The sequence below is a fragment of the Eulemur rufifrons genome, chromosome 29 (assembly GCF_041146395.1).
Source record: "Eulemur rufifrons isolate Redbay chromosome 29, OSU_ERuf_1, whole genome shotgun sequence".
In the NCBI taxonomy this organism is placed as follows: domain Eukaryota; kingdom Metazoa; phylum Chordata; class Mammalia; order Primates; family Lemuridae; genus Eulemur; species Eulemur rufifrons.
The window spans coordinates 48,012,501-48,028,308 of NC_091011.1; the positions used below are offsets into that span (position 1 = coordinate 48,012,501).

The following is a 15,808-nucleotide window of genomic DNA, read 5'->3' on the forward strand; positions in this document are numbered from 1 at the left end:
GTGCCCCCCCCACACACTTACTTTGAAATTTTGAATGACATAAATTGATGAAGAGGAGTATTTTAACAACTGTACCAATCAAATAACGTACGATAGTTTAACAAGTGGTGGATGAATTTCATTGCAAGCCAGGGGACCCAGGAGACAGGGAAAGGTGGGACCGTCAGGGTTAGCAACATTCAAAGGCAGAAAAAGAACAGACCTGAAAAACAAAATCATGCCAGCTCCTCTTGTCATGGCTGTTGTACATTGGGCTATGAGCCATGCAAACCCAGCGGCATCTGCCAAAGGTTTCAAACAGCTGTGCAAGCACTCTTAGCACTCGCTGCCATTTGTTCAGCTGTTTTGCAGTGAGAGAGACACATACTTCCAGGCTTCCACCAAGTAGACTTCTTTTTCAATTTGGAACAATATGATTAGAATACAAATTTTTTTATTAGTTGTGATTTTGTCACTCTGAATATATATTCAACTGGATGAATACATTTGCTCCTTATTTCTGCAACTAATGGTAGTGAATAGAATATATCATGCCACACTAAAAGATGGGAAATGCTGAAGAAATAAAAATAAATCACTCTTTCCACCTAAGAGTACAGTCGTTGCTCAAAGAAATAGGTGCCTATTCACCTGGCAATTCAAAATATCTTGAATATAATTTGTCAAAATTCCATCACTTTCCTTCCTGTCTTGCATATGCACATCACAATTTCAATGAAAATGATTTAATGGTGAAATCTCAGATTGCAGCATAGCCAGCTCATCTTGTATATATGAACACAGTTTTTATGTTCAAGAAATGAATTCATTGGACTTGTTAAAAATGTGAACTGCTCCCTTCCACCAAAAGAGGGGAAAAAGAAAAAAAAAGCCTTAGAAAGAAAAATATAAAGGCTTTTATTAGCTGATCTTTGTTGCCTTTCACATTTTTTATAAAGACTCAGTGTGTGGGAGCTAATTATATTAGCTATCTTGGGTAACAAACTATTAATTTTGTGCTTCAAAGTTATTAACCACCTTTCTATATGCAGTTCACAGGCAAATGAATGGACTTAATCCTTGTATTAAAACACAAAACAAACCAAATAATCCCATGTTTCATGACTTTTCAGAGTTGATTATCTCCTTGGCAATGCTCTACCAGAGGCCAGATATACAACTGCCACTTTAGAAAAGAGTCTCTGGCAATTTATATTAGAAGCCCGTTAAAGTGGATTTAATCACGATTTAATAGTCATTCCCCTTCAGATCAGATAGAAAAGGTCACGGAGGAAAAGCATTTTTTCTCAGTGATTTAACTGTACTGGGTTTGTAAAATTTCCTCTTCCAATGATCACACCAGTCCTGAGAGAGTTTGCTTGTTTAATGTGATACACAGCTAGCACTTGCAAATTTAAACAATTCAGTGGAGAAAATAAAATATTTAAGATAACATTAATGTCTTTATCTGGTTTTGTCTAATTCTTTAGGGTAAAACATAACATCATTTAATTCTAAAGCAGCAATTTCATATAGATGATCTTTACTTCCTAATTATCAAAGGACATTTTACTTGTAAAAAGCATTACACATGTAAAATAACTATAGTAAATAAAGATATATTGTTATCAATCATGATGCTTATCTGTATTTAAGGGTCTCTGTGCTCTAACAAGCAAACAATGGTTCAGTGTATCAATAATCCCCTGGGAAATTTACAATGATTTATTTCTCTGACTTATTAAAAGCCTAGTCACAATTCAAAGGTCTCTGAATACCCATAAAATGAGGAAACTAATGCCAGAAAATTAAGAAATAATAGCAAAATCTCTTTACAGGAAGCAATCTGACAAGATATTACCCATTGGAAATTACTTACATTGTACAAATATTTCAAATGAAAACTTTGACTAAGCTATGTCAATAAATTATGCTTTCATGAAACTCATTTTCTTGGTTCCATTGCTATATAACATACCTCATTTATATAACCATTTTCTTTCCTTTAAAAGGAAATTTAAATTTAAAATTCATCCTAAAGTAATATTTAAGTGCAGATATTTCTTTCTGTATGATTCCCCTTTGAAGTTTTCTGATTTCAAGTAAAGTAATGATTTTAGCATAAAACAAATCAGTAACTTGACAAAGTTATATATTAAATAATTATTATTCACTAGCTACTCAGAGTGTGAAACAGTAAGTGAAATTATTCTCAGAATATAATTTTGCGGTATTATTATGCTACTTACACTTGAGCTTTAAATAAATAAAAATGCTGAATATTGGGAGATATGTTTTTGCATAAAACTTTATAATGATGCAAACTACAACCCATTAAAACTCCCTCTCATGCTAGTTTTTCCAATGACAAAATATATAGAAAAGCTTATATTTTTAAGAAAATTATTATGGAAAATTTATTTAAAATGACTAAATCAAAATATATTAATAGTAGAGTATAAAAACTGTACACTTATGCTAAGGGCTATAAAAATGAATAATTTATTCTTGGATGGGAAAGCTCAATTTTATATTATTTCCATAGGCTCAATACAATCCCAATGAAGTCAGTAAGAGGTTTTCTTGGCAAAAGGGAGAAGAGTGGGTTTCATGAGTATAGACAAAGGGATGAATGTAAAAGAATAGTCAATAAATTTATGAAAATTAAATTTTATTAAATTAAGGACTTTCAGTTCTAAGAATTATCATTAACTAATGGGATACCATGCAATAGATGTTTCTGGCAGCACTCTGTTATACTGAAAAACTGTAAACAAGCTATCAGTACTGGGCTGGTTAGGTAAATAATGTCTCATCCACATAGTGAAACACTCCCCTGTCATTAAGAATGATGATAGGTTTCTGAAGTTTCAATGAAAGGTGTTAATTAGAAACTGGTAAGTGAAAACAGCTAGTTCCAAAATGGTATACAAGGTATTCAATCTTTTTAAATGTGCATAGAAAAATATCTACAAAGGAGATATATATATATATATAAACACACACACATAAACACTAAATGTGATTTTTCTCTGGTAGTAGCACAAAGGGTGATTTTTTTTTTTTAGCTTTTACACTTTTTGACATTGTGGGAATTTTCCATTATAAAACTATATTATTTTTATAATCATAAGAAATCACTTTAGCATTTATGTGTGGGAATTTATAGATATCAAATAAAATAAAATTGAAAGAAAGTGGATACAGATGGCTTCTGGAAGAAAAAAACCAACAGGACAACACTTTGAGAGGGTTTCTACGTTAGGGACTCTGCTGTCTGTCCATTTGCTTTTAGTGTGCAGGGATTCACAGGGATACGTGGTACTACAAGGTGGAGTCACATGGGCTTTAATTTCCTAGTGTCTGCCCAGTCTCCTTTTCTTATTTTATTGCTGACATCAAGGTGAACGCAGTAGTGATAGAGTCTCAGTTTATATCACTACCTCCTACTGCTCCTACTGCAGTGGCTACACTTAATATGAAAGCTATATTTTAATGCCATCCTTGCTTAACTAAAACGAATGATAATCCAATAAGTACATCTCTTGGCATGAACCATACTAAATTATGCCTCTGATTTCATACAAGAATTTTATTAAAGAAGGAAAATGTATGGTAATATTAATTATCACACTATAGAGTTTAAATCCTTTTAACAAAAACCTTAATTTTTCTAGCTCTGATTTCATGTTTTAAATAATAGGTTTATATGAATATTAGCTAATGTGGAAATTTTACTGAATAAAAATGATGTAATGAAAATAATGACAACTTACATTTATGGAGTATTTACTATATGCAAGCATAGTTCTATTAATAAAAGTACTTTATGTATATTAAGCCAATTATTCCTCAAAGCAATCTATGAGATAGGTGCTATTATTATCCCTGTTTCACCCATGAGAAAACTAAGGCTCGGAGGTCTAATAAGTCCTTTGCCCAATGTCACATAGCTAAAAACTAACAGAGCAACGAACTAAATCCAAATAATCTGACACTGGACCTTTTTTTTTCAGATTTTTAAAAATTTAAGTAAGCTTTTAATTTTAGTTTTAGATTTATAGAAAAGTTGTGAAACATAATACAGAGAGTTCATGTGTACTACTCACCCAGTTTCCCCTCTTGTTAAAATCTTACATTATGGGATGTACTTGTCACAACTAAGGAACTCACATTGGTACGCAGATATTAACTAAACAACCTCATTTTGAGTTTACTAGTTTTCCCGAATGTGCTTTTTCTGTTCCAGGATTCCATCCAGGGACCATGTTACATTGAGTTGTCATGTCTCCCTTGCCTCCTCTGGGTTTTTGAAAAGTTCTCAGACTTTCCTTATTTTTGATGACTGTGACAGTTTTGAGCAGTACCAGTCAGGTGTTTTGTGGAATGCCTCTCAATTTAGGTTTGTGTGTGTGTTCTTCACGATTGGACTAGGGTTACGGTTTGGGGAGGAAGACCACAGAAGTGAAGTACCATTCTCAACATATCTTATCAAGGGGACGTGCTACCAACATGACTTATGTTCGATGATGCCAGCCTTGAAGACCCGGCCCAGGTACTGTTCGTCTGGTGTCTCCATGTAACGTCACTGTCCTACCACTTTCCATGCCTTGTTTTTTGGAAAAAAGTTACCAATCAAAGCCCACAGTCAAGGAAGGGTGGGTATCTATATAAATTACTTGGAATTCTTCTGTCAGAGCCCTCCTTTTTTTTTTTTTCCCAGAGCCAGAGTCTTGCTCTGTTGCCCAGGCTGGAATAAGAATCCTCATTTTTAACCCATTACTCTAAACTGCCTCTCATATCCTACTATTTCTCATCATTTCACACATTATTCATGTACAATAGTTTAAAAACACAATTTTTAACTAATTTTCTGCTTTTTCAAAAGTCCAAAAATATGTTAGAACTAAATGTGACAACAGATAAATTTGCTTTAAATTACTTTCCATAGACCACTGTAGAATTTGTCCCTAAGTGACTAATTAAAAACTAATTTTCCTCAGAAGCGCTCAGTAAAGAACTTACAAGAAATATTCGTTCAAGTTGATCCTGAATGTCTTTCATTCCTGGAAAAGCAGCAACTCCTTGGATCATTTCAACAAAGATGCAGCCGACTCCCCTAAACAGAGAAGAAAGAATCATTACAAAGCTTCAGCACATTCTGCTTAGAAAACTATATCTGGAATTAGTTTTCTCCTACAGAGGAGAAGCAGTGAGTGGATAAATGATGTTCTTGATGAGCACCAAGAGCTGTGTGGCATATACCTAGATCCCACAGCTTCCCCCTCCCAACCCCCACTGTCTATTGCCCTGCCCTGAAAGATCTCTAAATAGATGCAACTATACTGGGCTCAGAAAACAGTAGACACCAATAAAATAGTGAATCCCGGTGGCTCTCCTGATTTACAGGATACAGCTGAGAAGTCCTTAGCCTGATACAGAAGAGTCTCCACAGTCATGTTCTAACATCTTTTCTCAACTACTTCAGAGTGTACTGAGACTAGTCCCTAGCTGTTCAGTGCTTCTCAATCCTTTCTGCATCACAATCATCTGGGGAACTTTTAAAAATTACAAATGTTCTGACCACAAAGCCCAGAGATTCTGTTTCAATCAATCTAGCTGGAGTCCAGCATTGACACGGGCTGCTCAGATGATTCAGGGCAGCTATACCAAGGATCACTGAGCCAGTGATGTACCCAAGTGGGAAACATAAACCTATACAACTTGGCTCACATTGCTTCACTACCTAGAATACCCTCCTTCTTCACCTATTTGCTTTTGATATCTAAATCGAACCCAACCTCTACAATCCTGTTGAAATACATCTCCTCCACGAATCTTTCTGCAGACAAGACTGCTCTCCTTATGAGGTTATTGATTAAGCCCTCACTCAATATAGTAGTCATCTACTATGCTCAGCCTCCTCTCCTAGCTTAATCTCCCATGCTCACAGTTCCTACCTAGCAAGGTAGTCCAGCATACCAGAAAACCTTAGCTCCCAGACCACAGCAGCCTGTGCCTAACCCAACAGAACAACCAATCCAGAGCATGGGCAGAGAGCTGATTAGAACTTCCGCTGGGACTTTGGAGAACAAAGGGAGAAGGATGGTATGACACTAGCATGTATATATGGGATAAGTCACGTTAATGGCAGAGAACTAGCATGAATGGCCACATATTCCTGTGGACAAAGTCTCCTGAATTGACCTGGTTTTCTTGCCTTCTGGAGTTCTGGATGTTCAGATAATCCAGTGTCTTTTCTAGACCTCTCTACCTCCTAGAAATTCTCTAGGTTTTTTTAATAACTCTATTTTGAATGGGTTTATGTTTCCTGCAAGTATTCTGATAAAACCATGAACACATTGGGACACTTCTTCAATTGTTGCACTCATATTCAACTTACGGAGAGCAAACCCTCATGTCTCTAACTTATTTCAGAACCCTAGGGGTTAAGGGCAAGTGACCAACTTTGCTGCAGCTGCCCTGGTTGTTATCACAGTTGTATATAAACAATGTTTTGAATTAAAGAAGTAATATATTTGCAGAGATCTCTTCCCCATTATAGCACATAATTTCTATTCAAATTAAACTCCAATGGTATACAGTGTCAAAATGACTAAAAACAAATAAATCCTCCTTTATATCATAAAAAATAATTTCATTTAAGTAGTAAAGAACTAATTTAAAATCAGTGTCCTAGGCAGTGAGTTTTAACAAAAGTTGTTTTCATTTTAGATTTGAGAGATAACATAGGTATCTGAGAGAATTATTTTATTAGCATATTAAAATACAATAATATGCTTACAATATGGGGGCTTCAGATGTCTAGTTAAGCATGTTTATTAACATAATTCCAGTATGGTGGTTTTCCAAATTTTTCTGCCAAGAATTCTAAGACTACTGACCCATATTTCTATTGTCTTCTTATTTAAGTTTACATAAATATCTTGGATCTCAAATAGCTACCTGCACCTTCTTTTTTCACACTCAGCATATACTCTCTGTTCTCCACCTTTCAGCCTTCATCTTTCCCACCACAAGCTGCAAGTGTGACGAGCCCCAGCAGAAGCCACAGCCACCCCCATATGTACACAGCTAAGCTGGCTAGGAGGGTGATATGACACTGTCAAAACTATTTACAGAATTTATTTTACCACATCTTATGCTTAGTCCACATCATCTCCATTAATATGATACTGAGAATGATTCAAAGATAAATCTATGCTTCAATTGTATTCAGTTGGAATGAAATGATACAGAATTTCTATAGGCTCTTACCTGCTTAGCTGGCTAAGGGACTTGGACTTTCCTTTCTAATAGATGCTTCCTATGACATCATCTTGCTCAAAGATGCTTGAGTGTGTACTAATGATGCTGGGAGAATTATACTTAAGGTACTTATAAAAAAATATAATGTACAAGAAAATAAAAAGGTAGATATATAAAACATATCAACATATTAATATAGAAGAATTCTGTATTATTCTGTATTATTGGAGCTGCCTTATGGCCAAATAGCAATAGAGCTCTTCAATGTAATATAAAGGTACTGTTTTGTCGCCTATTTCCCTTTTTCCTCCTTTTTCTACCCTCCATTAGCGCTATGCTCCCTCTCTCAATGCATTAAGTTGACTGCACTGAGTGGTTTACTGAGAAAAAATTCATATTCTTAAGCACTATACTTGTACTATGTAGTCTTATGCCAGCAAATGTCTCCTTTTTTGCTTCTTTTTGAAATTTGAATAATTATGTAATTGTTACCCACTTAATCTAAATTTTTCAAGATAAGAACTGGTCATAAAAGTTTACAATTAAAGGTGTCATAGGATGCATCATGGTCAACTCTTATTTTAGGATTAGTTATCTGGTAAGGTAATATATACATACCCACCTAGCCTCACACATTTTTCAATTTTTTTGAATTCAAAATTTCTAAATTTCTGTCTCAGGTATATGAATGATTTTTTATCACAATTCAATTCATTTTAAGTTTTCCCTATATGGCGAAAAAACCAAAACAAAACAAAAATACCTCTGTACATTTTGATAAATTTTTCATTGGAAGCAACATGAGCCGTCTAGAACTGCAGGCTGAGAATGTGAAATGTCAGTTAAGGTTCCACCTTAAAGAACTTGGGCAGCAAACTAAAGTTTCATATGAAAGTATTTGAAAACCGATATATATACTCTATGGCAAAGGAATTCAAGACGAAAAAAATTATCTGAACTATTATATATCGGGCACAGGGGTAGTGGCATCTGGAATGCAGAGAAAAAATGAAATTCACAGGGAAGGAGTAAGAACTCTTCTCCATCAGAGTAGGGAACAAATTCAATGTTACTTCTTTGGGAGGGCTTCCTGACCTCTCAGACTGGGTTAGGTCCCCCTAACTCCATGCTCCCTGGGATTCTTCCTACAACTGTAATTTATTTATTTACTTGTAAATGTATTAGCCACCATTACCTTTCTCAGAAAGAGAATTTGGTCTTTTACTTTTAAAGATACGGTGAAAATGAATGAAAGGGGTTACAGAAATATGGCAACACTATTAGACCTGAATAAAATAGGGTTAGGTCACTAAAGTTACCAGTTAACATGCAATGTAATGTATGTATTTGTTTATCAAAGTCAGTTGGGATTTTATGGTGCAGGGTAACATTCTATCTTTCAACCAAAATAGTGATTAATTACATCCATCAGCAAATACACTCAAAGAATATCAGCATTTGACATGATATTGCAAGCAGAATGTACCCAGTACATTTTCTTATAAAGACATTATTGTTACAAGATGGTAATTAACCCAACAAATTATTATCTCATATGAACAAGTGTAAAAATAAGACCCTAAGGTTATTATTTCTCTAGCTGACATTAATCTAACTTTGGTCTTACCCAAAATATATCAAAAAATAAAACACTGCTGTTCTTCCCTAATTCTCAAGGCAAAAGTTTGGCTTAATCTCAGTAGACAATGCAGAAAGACTTTAATATTTTAAAATATGATGCAATTAAAATCTCAGAAAACATCTCCTAGATTTTAGTTCTGAATTTCATCCACTTGTTAGCAAGGCTTCGGATTCCGTGGGACAGATAGCTTTAAGCAGAGAGTGAAAGTAGCAGCGTTTACCAGCAAAGCCCAGGAGGGATCATGCACACCTGTGCATTCCCATCTGTGCGGAGGAAACCATGATCCACCCAACCTATACTATCACGGTGGGTGGAGACCTGCCCTTGTTATACAGACTTCCCTAACTGAAAGTTATAAGAGGCATCTTTGCAAGTTCAGAAAATTATTTAGAGCCATTCAGAACAATCTGCATTGTCAAATGCAGCCCTCTTTGGAAAGAGGGCTGTAGAGAAAGGCAGTGTCAAGCTGCTTCTGCCAGGAGGCAAGCAGATGAACAGAACCATAACTCACTGGAGGTCAGTTCTTTTGTCTTTCTGCCTTTTAACATTATACTGGCACCAGAAATGTCCTCAAAGCCTATGTATCTATCAAAAACAACAACAACAACGACAACTTGAAGCAGTGCTTCTCATCCTTTAATAGGTACGCTAATCACGTGGGAATCTTGCTATTATAGAATTCAGATTCTCACTAGGTATGAGTTGAGGCCTGAGACCCTGCATTTCTAACAAGCTTCTGAGCCATACTCATGCTGCTGTTCTCAAAGTCAGATATGGAGGAGCACAAATCTAAAGGAATCTAGGTAATTCTGTTTTGAAAGGCATATAACTCATATTAATTCTCTGAACATGTATTTGGGCTCCAACCAAAGGAACAACAAAGCAACAGCAGACTGTTGAAATAAGTTAGAGTAAATGCAAAACACAATCTAAAATTAACTCATAGGGATGCAATACTAGCTCAGAAAGGTTCCACATTAATTAACTTAACAGGTAATTTTATTTAGCCATGGTTCACTGAAACACACCATTATACAATTATCTGATGCACCAAGGTAGGCATTTATTTATCTTGCTATCCTCTGAAGGAATGTAAATTTCTGTAAAAAGACCAAAGAATTTTGTTCCCTAGGGGGTCAGCTTCTAAAAGATAAAAATTAAAAAGCAACTTTTTCCCTATAATCTGTTTTAAAAAATCACATATAACAGATGTGATCTTTTCATTTTGGCATTTGCAGTATATGAAAAGTGAAAGATTAAAAAATTACATTCCAGATGCCCTTGGTGACTACTGAAGGAACTGAATTGATTAAACTGCCACTCATCATTTACTACGGTTAGTGCTTCATTAGGCACAGATAGGCACAATATATCTTAGTCAAATACTACTATGGAGTACTTTGCTCTCAAGGAATGAAAACAAAACCCCAGATTGTGGGTAAAAGCCCATCTTAGAAAACATTCAATTTAAAACAATAAACTTTTTATATAAAGGGAAACATTAAGATTTATTTTTCAACTATAAAACACAATTATATCTCTAAGAAGTTGAGCTTACAAATTGAGTATATCGAAATAAAAATTAGACAAAGGTAAAGGATGAAATACAGGAGCTAATGAGGCTCAGTAAAGACCCAGGGTGGTCTGCTGCTGACCTGGGGGAGGCACGAGGCAAGTGGGTTAGAGCCCCCTCACCAGGGTCCACATATGCAATGAGACTAACAAGGAAGATCAAGAAGCCCTCACCATCTTAAAGTACCAACTGGCAAAAATGTTCCTTATGTTCCAATGATAATTTTTGCTCATGCACTTTAAGTAGTATATGTGTGTGTATTTATTATTATTATTTTTAATGAAATGGCAAAGTTATACTTTTGCTCTCTGGTCCACTTACCTGAGCCAGAAACCAAGGAATCATCTGAAACCCTTGCCTTTCCCTTACTATACATATATCCATGTTGTCACATCTTAATACTGTGAAATAGTCCTCCGTTCTGATCTCCAATTGCTTTTCCCCTCCCTCCTTTCCTTCCCTTTTCCCCATGTGCTTCCCAAACCCTATCCTCCATCCCAATCCACAAATACTAGCTGTTTCACCCCCTCGTGATATCTTTGTCCATGGCATGATCTCTGTGTCCTTCGAACCTAGCTCTGTCAACAAAGAAAGATGGCTTTGACAAGTCAGGCATTACCATTGCGTGAAGCCTCCCCTCACTCCCTTAAGTCAACCAAGGATAACTTTTCACTTCTGAGCTGCCACTGTGCTAAGCGAATACCTGTGTTACAGCTCACCACGCTGTCTTGCCCTCTAACGTGGAAGGTAAGAAGAGATGCTTCTCATCTTTGTAGCCTCAGGACCTGACATACTGGCCATACAAAATAGGTGTCTAATAAATATCTTTAAAGTGAGTGAGTGAATGAATGAATGAATGAATGAATTGCATAAACTAGTCTGAGGAGTGCACACAGCCACAGAGAAAGGCATTTGATTTAGAGTGAATATTACCATACGAAATTAAACACTAGAAAAATTAATTCAGTAATTTCAACAAAATATCTAAACCCTAACTTCATTTATAAGACACTCCGAAGGAACTCCAGCAGTCTCCATGGAAACCTCTGGGTCAGCAGTACAATTTACTTGAATACTAAAATGTAAAGATAGAAGGACCTTAGCGAATACCCGAGATAATGTTTTCATTTTTACATGTAAGGAATCTGTACTAGATGTTAAATGTCTTAGTTTCAGTCCCAGAACTAGGAAGCGCATCCCCTGAACTTGGGCCAGCCATCCTTCCTGTGCCAGGCCGCCTCCCTAGTCAGGACAGTGTGTCCTTTACTTGGTCAGCCCTGTCAGATTGAAAAAGAGGAAATAGAGACATCAACTTTGTTTTCTCTCCACGAGACACCAATGCTAGCAAGGATGACCATAAAACTGAAATCAAGTCTTCAAAATTAGAAGGTTGGGCACAGAACACAGTAAAAGGATCCTAGAAAACTGAAGTCGACCACCAGTGCTGGCACACTGAAAATAAGATGGTTGTCATGTTTAAAAATGCTTGAAAATTCAAAACAGAGTTCCATGGATAATGAAGACTCTAGAGAGACTATCTTAAAATAATAACCTCAGCTTATACAGATAACATAATATTCGGACTGGTAACATCCAGAAACCAGTCACAATTAATACAAAAATGTAAATAGGAAATGCCCTAACTAAGGACTACCGTGGGGGGGTGGGGGGGAAGGAACTACAAAATAATATTGCATTGAATAGCAAAGAAATATTATTTCACGTACTATGGAACAATGAAAGAAGAGAGAAGTTCCATTTGATAATTCATTTAAAATACTACCAGTGACAGCAATTCTCCAAGGAATAAGCATAGACCAGGAAGATCATCAAAAAACAAATTGATAAGCCTTGCACATCTTTAATTTCTGTTTATGTGACAGCTGATGCAGAACAAGCCTTACATTTTAAGGCTTCTCTCAGCAAATGTATTAATCCTCATGCAACAATGTAGGAAATTAGAAAAACATTGTTCATGGGTAAATTATCTTAAAGATCAAAGCATTCTTTACATTCAAGCAATCTTTTCCAAGAAACCATACCTGACACATCATGAAGAGAAACCACTGCTAAAATCTTCATATAAATTATCCCCCTATAAAAAGAATTCTGAACTTCAATTTATAGTAGGTTAAGTTGATATACTTATTTCCAGTCATCAAATGGCATAGCTAGACTTTGACAGACTATGGTTAAGAAGGCTGGAATGGGAACTATGAAGATACATGACTGGATGGCTGATATTTGACAGTAAAATATTTGACAACTGATATCTTTCATGATATATGCAAGACCTACAAGGAAAACCTTTTCATTATAAATCCTCATGGTCCACTTTTTTTTGTGAAATCTGTGGGCTTCTGGGCATGTTCTCAAAGACTTGCCCTGGAACATTTCTGTGCAGGCTGGAAATGACACATAGACTATAATGTGAACGATGCCTGTTGGAGTTGTGCAATGCAGTAGCTGTGGGTGCTACTTGAGGGCAGGAACCAGGTCTTTTTCACTTTGAACGTCTGGCCATTCTGTAATGTTTTGCTGAATGAACAAATGAATAAATGAATGAATGAAGAAATTCATATTATATAAGGGAGATCTTTGTGGGAAGGGGGCTGCCCTGGGATTTTAGAGGTGTTTTTTTTTTTTTTTTTTTTTCCCCTGTGCTACTACCCACCACATCCAGCATGGGAAAATAACCAAGCACCTTCAATTAATTTTACAGGGTTTAAAATAACCATAAAACAGTAATAAAACCAAAGTTTGAATTGATTTCACAGGGTTACTAAAATTCTGAAACAGTTTTTAAATTAAACATGTTAGGATTAAATATGACAAATAGATGAAAATTTAAATAGTTGCTATAATAAAGTTTTTAATCTGTTGAGTTTTCCCTGGGCTACAAATGTATTCAGTTTTCAAAAGCAAACATGGTAAAAGCTAACAATAAAGGACGAGCCATTTGAATTATCAATCAGAAAAAATGAAAAAAGCCTTGCCAAGCTCTACAGAAAATGCAATTATTTAAACATCCCATTCTTGGTATCTATTGTCTCACATGGAAATACAGAGAAATATAAAATGCCATAGTAAAAGATGAACTACCCATATGTGTGTAGGAAAACAGGAAGCTACTCAGATTCAGTCATTAGTAATTACTAAGTGCCTGTCATGTATTATGAATGTCTTTTGTTTTATTTTTAATGAAATTTTAACAGGCTGTCTCTTGGCCACTGGTAGGTTATTTTAGTTTACTCTAACTTCTATTCTTTTTAATTATTGATTTATGTCTTTTCTTTATTTTCTAATGACATCTACCAACAGGAATCTAAGGACACTGCATTTGAAGAGCAAAATTTTTTTTTAAAAATCTAAGCTTATCAATTACATAATATAGCATCTAAAATCAAAAAAGCTACTAATACATTTAGGTTATATTAGTTCACACAGCAAAATACCAGTGAATGAAAATGTGATTCTTAATTAAAATACATTCCAGATAATGCAGTGTCCTGAGGAATTAATTCACTATTGTAATAGTACACAAGTCCCCACCTCCATCCTTCAATAAGCAGCATGATGTAGACAACCTAGTCTCTTTACTACTGTCACATAATGATGTTTACAAAGGCTCCTAGTTTCTCTTCAATCACATTTCCACTCAATCATGTTTTTCCTGTGCATATAAGTTAACAACCCACCTTTCTACCTTCATTGGATTAGAAATTTTCTATTGCCTAGAATATTTGTTGAAAAAGGTTCTCTAATTACTTTTGCTTGTTTTAACAGCAAGCTTATACTGGATTCATACATGCCGTAGACCCCCAGGACTACTCTCTACAATCTGTTCTTTAAATTCATGAAAAATTTTTATCTTTTTAAGAACCGTGACCTCGCATTTTATTCCCTTTCTGCACTAGCTCATTAACCAGAGTTTGGCTTTCTTTTCAAATTTATTTTCATAAATAAAGCTGTTATTTCACTAATAGTTAAATGGTAAGGCCCACAAACTTCCACTGCTATACTAAGAAATCAGAAGTCATGAGGTTCCTGCCTATGCTATGCTGTTTGATCGATTTCCACCCATTGGCACCTGCAATTTAAATTTGTGCCCCAGCAAAATCACACATTTCTACAAGGCGAAGACCTTATCACTCAATTGTTCATAGTTAAAGCCATGAATATTAAATGATCAACAGGAGTAGGTCATGTGGTACAATGTACATAGACCCTCTTTTCTTCTCCAAAGTGACCAAAGTGTCAGTTAAGGAATAAAGTTTTGGGCCTGTAATCCCAGCACTTCAGAAGGCTGAGGCAGGAGGATCACTTGATCCCAGGAGTTCCAGGCTGCAGTGAGTTATGAGTGCACCACTATACTCTAGCCTGGGGGACACAGCGAAACCCTATCTCTTAAAAACAAAACAAAACAAAAACAAGGACAAAAGAAATATATGGGAAGGCACAAGTGGATGAGTGATAACCTGTTTTCAGAAAGTGTAGATAAAGACGGGACAATCTAGGCAGACCACAGGCAGTCACAACTTCACATTATAGTTAGATTGTTTACCTACATCAACTCAGAAAATGCTCAGGTCACGGAGTCACAGGCTGTAAAAAGTGTGAAGCTGAGTCTGACAGCTGGAAAGTCTGTACAAAGAGCAACTGACTCATAGGTCTTCTCTGACCATCTCCCACCTCACCCCAAACACACACCAGCAGGACATAATGAAATTAAATCCATGTGGCCTCAAATTGAGGATAAAAGTTGCAGCAGAGAGCAGGGTGAGCCAAACAGCTGAAAGAAGGGAATCAAGTGAACTATATGTTAATTGATCTGTGTGACCATCAGCTCCTCTCTTCCACCCTGCTTTGAGGGTGCCAGCTGCCAGTAGCCAGCATCCAAGGAAGAACAAAGACCAGGCCTGCAGATATTGACAAGTGAGGATCTCCCAGTGAAAAGTCCAGATCCTTGCTTGAACAACATACAATAAACTGACCAGTCAATTGCTCCCTCCTAAGTACATAGATTTATAGTGCTTAATTTATAAAAGTAAATAGATAGTCAAAGATCCTTCCACGCCCATATTTGAAGAAAGCTTCCAATAGAGATCAGATGAAAATGAAACAGGAACAAATTTTTACACACACACGCACACACACATACACATACACATATATTACAGTAATTAATTTTTTTAAATGGAATATCTGGAACATAAAAGTTATAAAATAAGACAGACAAGACTTTTTTTTTTTTTCTTTCTTTCTTTCTTTTTTTCTTTTTTGAGACAGGGTCTCACTCTGTTGCCCCACCTAGACCTCAGTGGCATCAGCCTAGCTCACTGCAA

General features: G+C 35.9%; 1 protein-coding gene across 1 annotated transcript in view; it reads right to left on the reverse strand.

The window, feature by feature from the left end:
• The window catches only part of CDK14 (cyclin dependent kinase 14), a 521,120-nt gene that overhangs the window by 190,463 nt on the left and 314,849 nt on the right, over positions 1 to 15,808 (reverse strand). Inside the window, exon 10 of the mRNA XM_069461904.1 lies at positions 5,005 to 5,098. Within this exon, the coding sequence (XP_069318005.1) occupies positions 5,005 to 5,098 (94 nt within the window). The remainder of the gene's footprint in view (positions 1 to 5,004; positions 5,099 to 15,808) is intronic.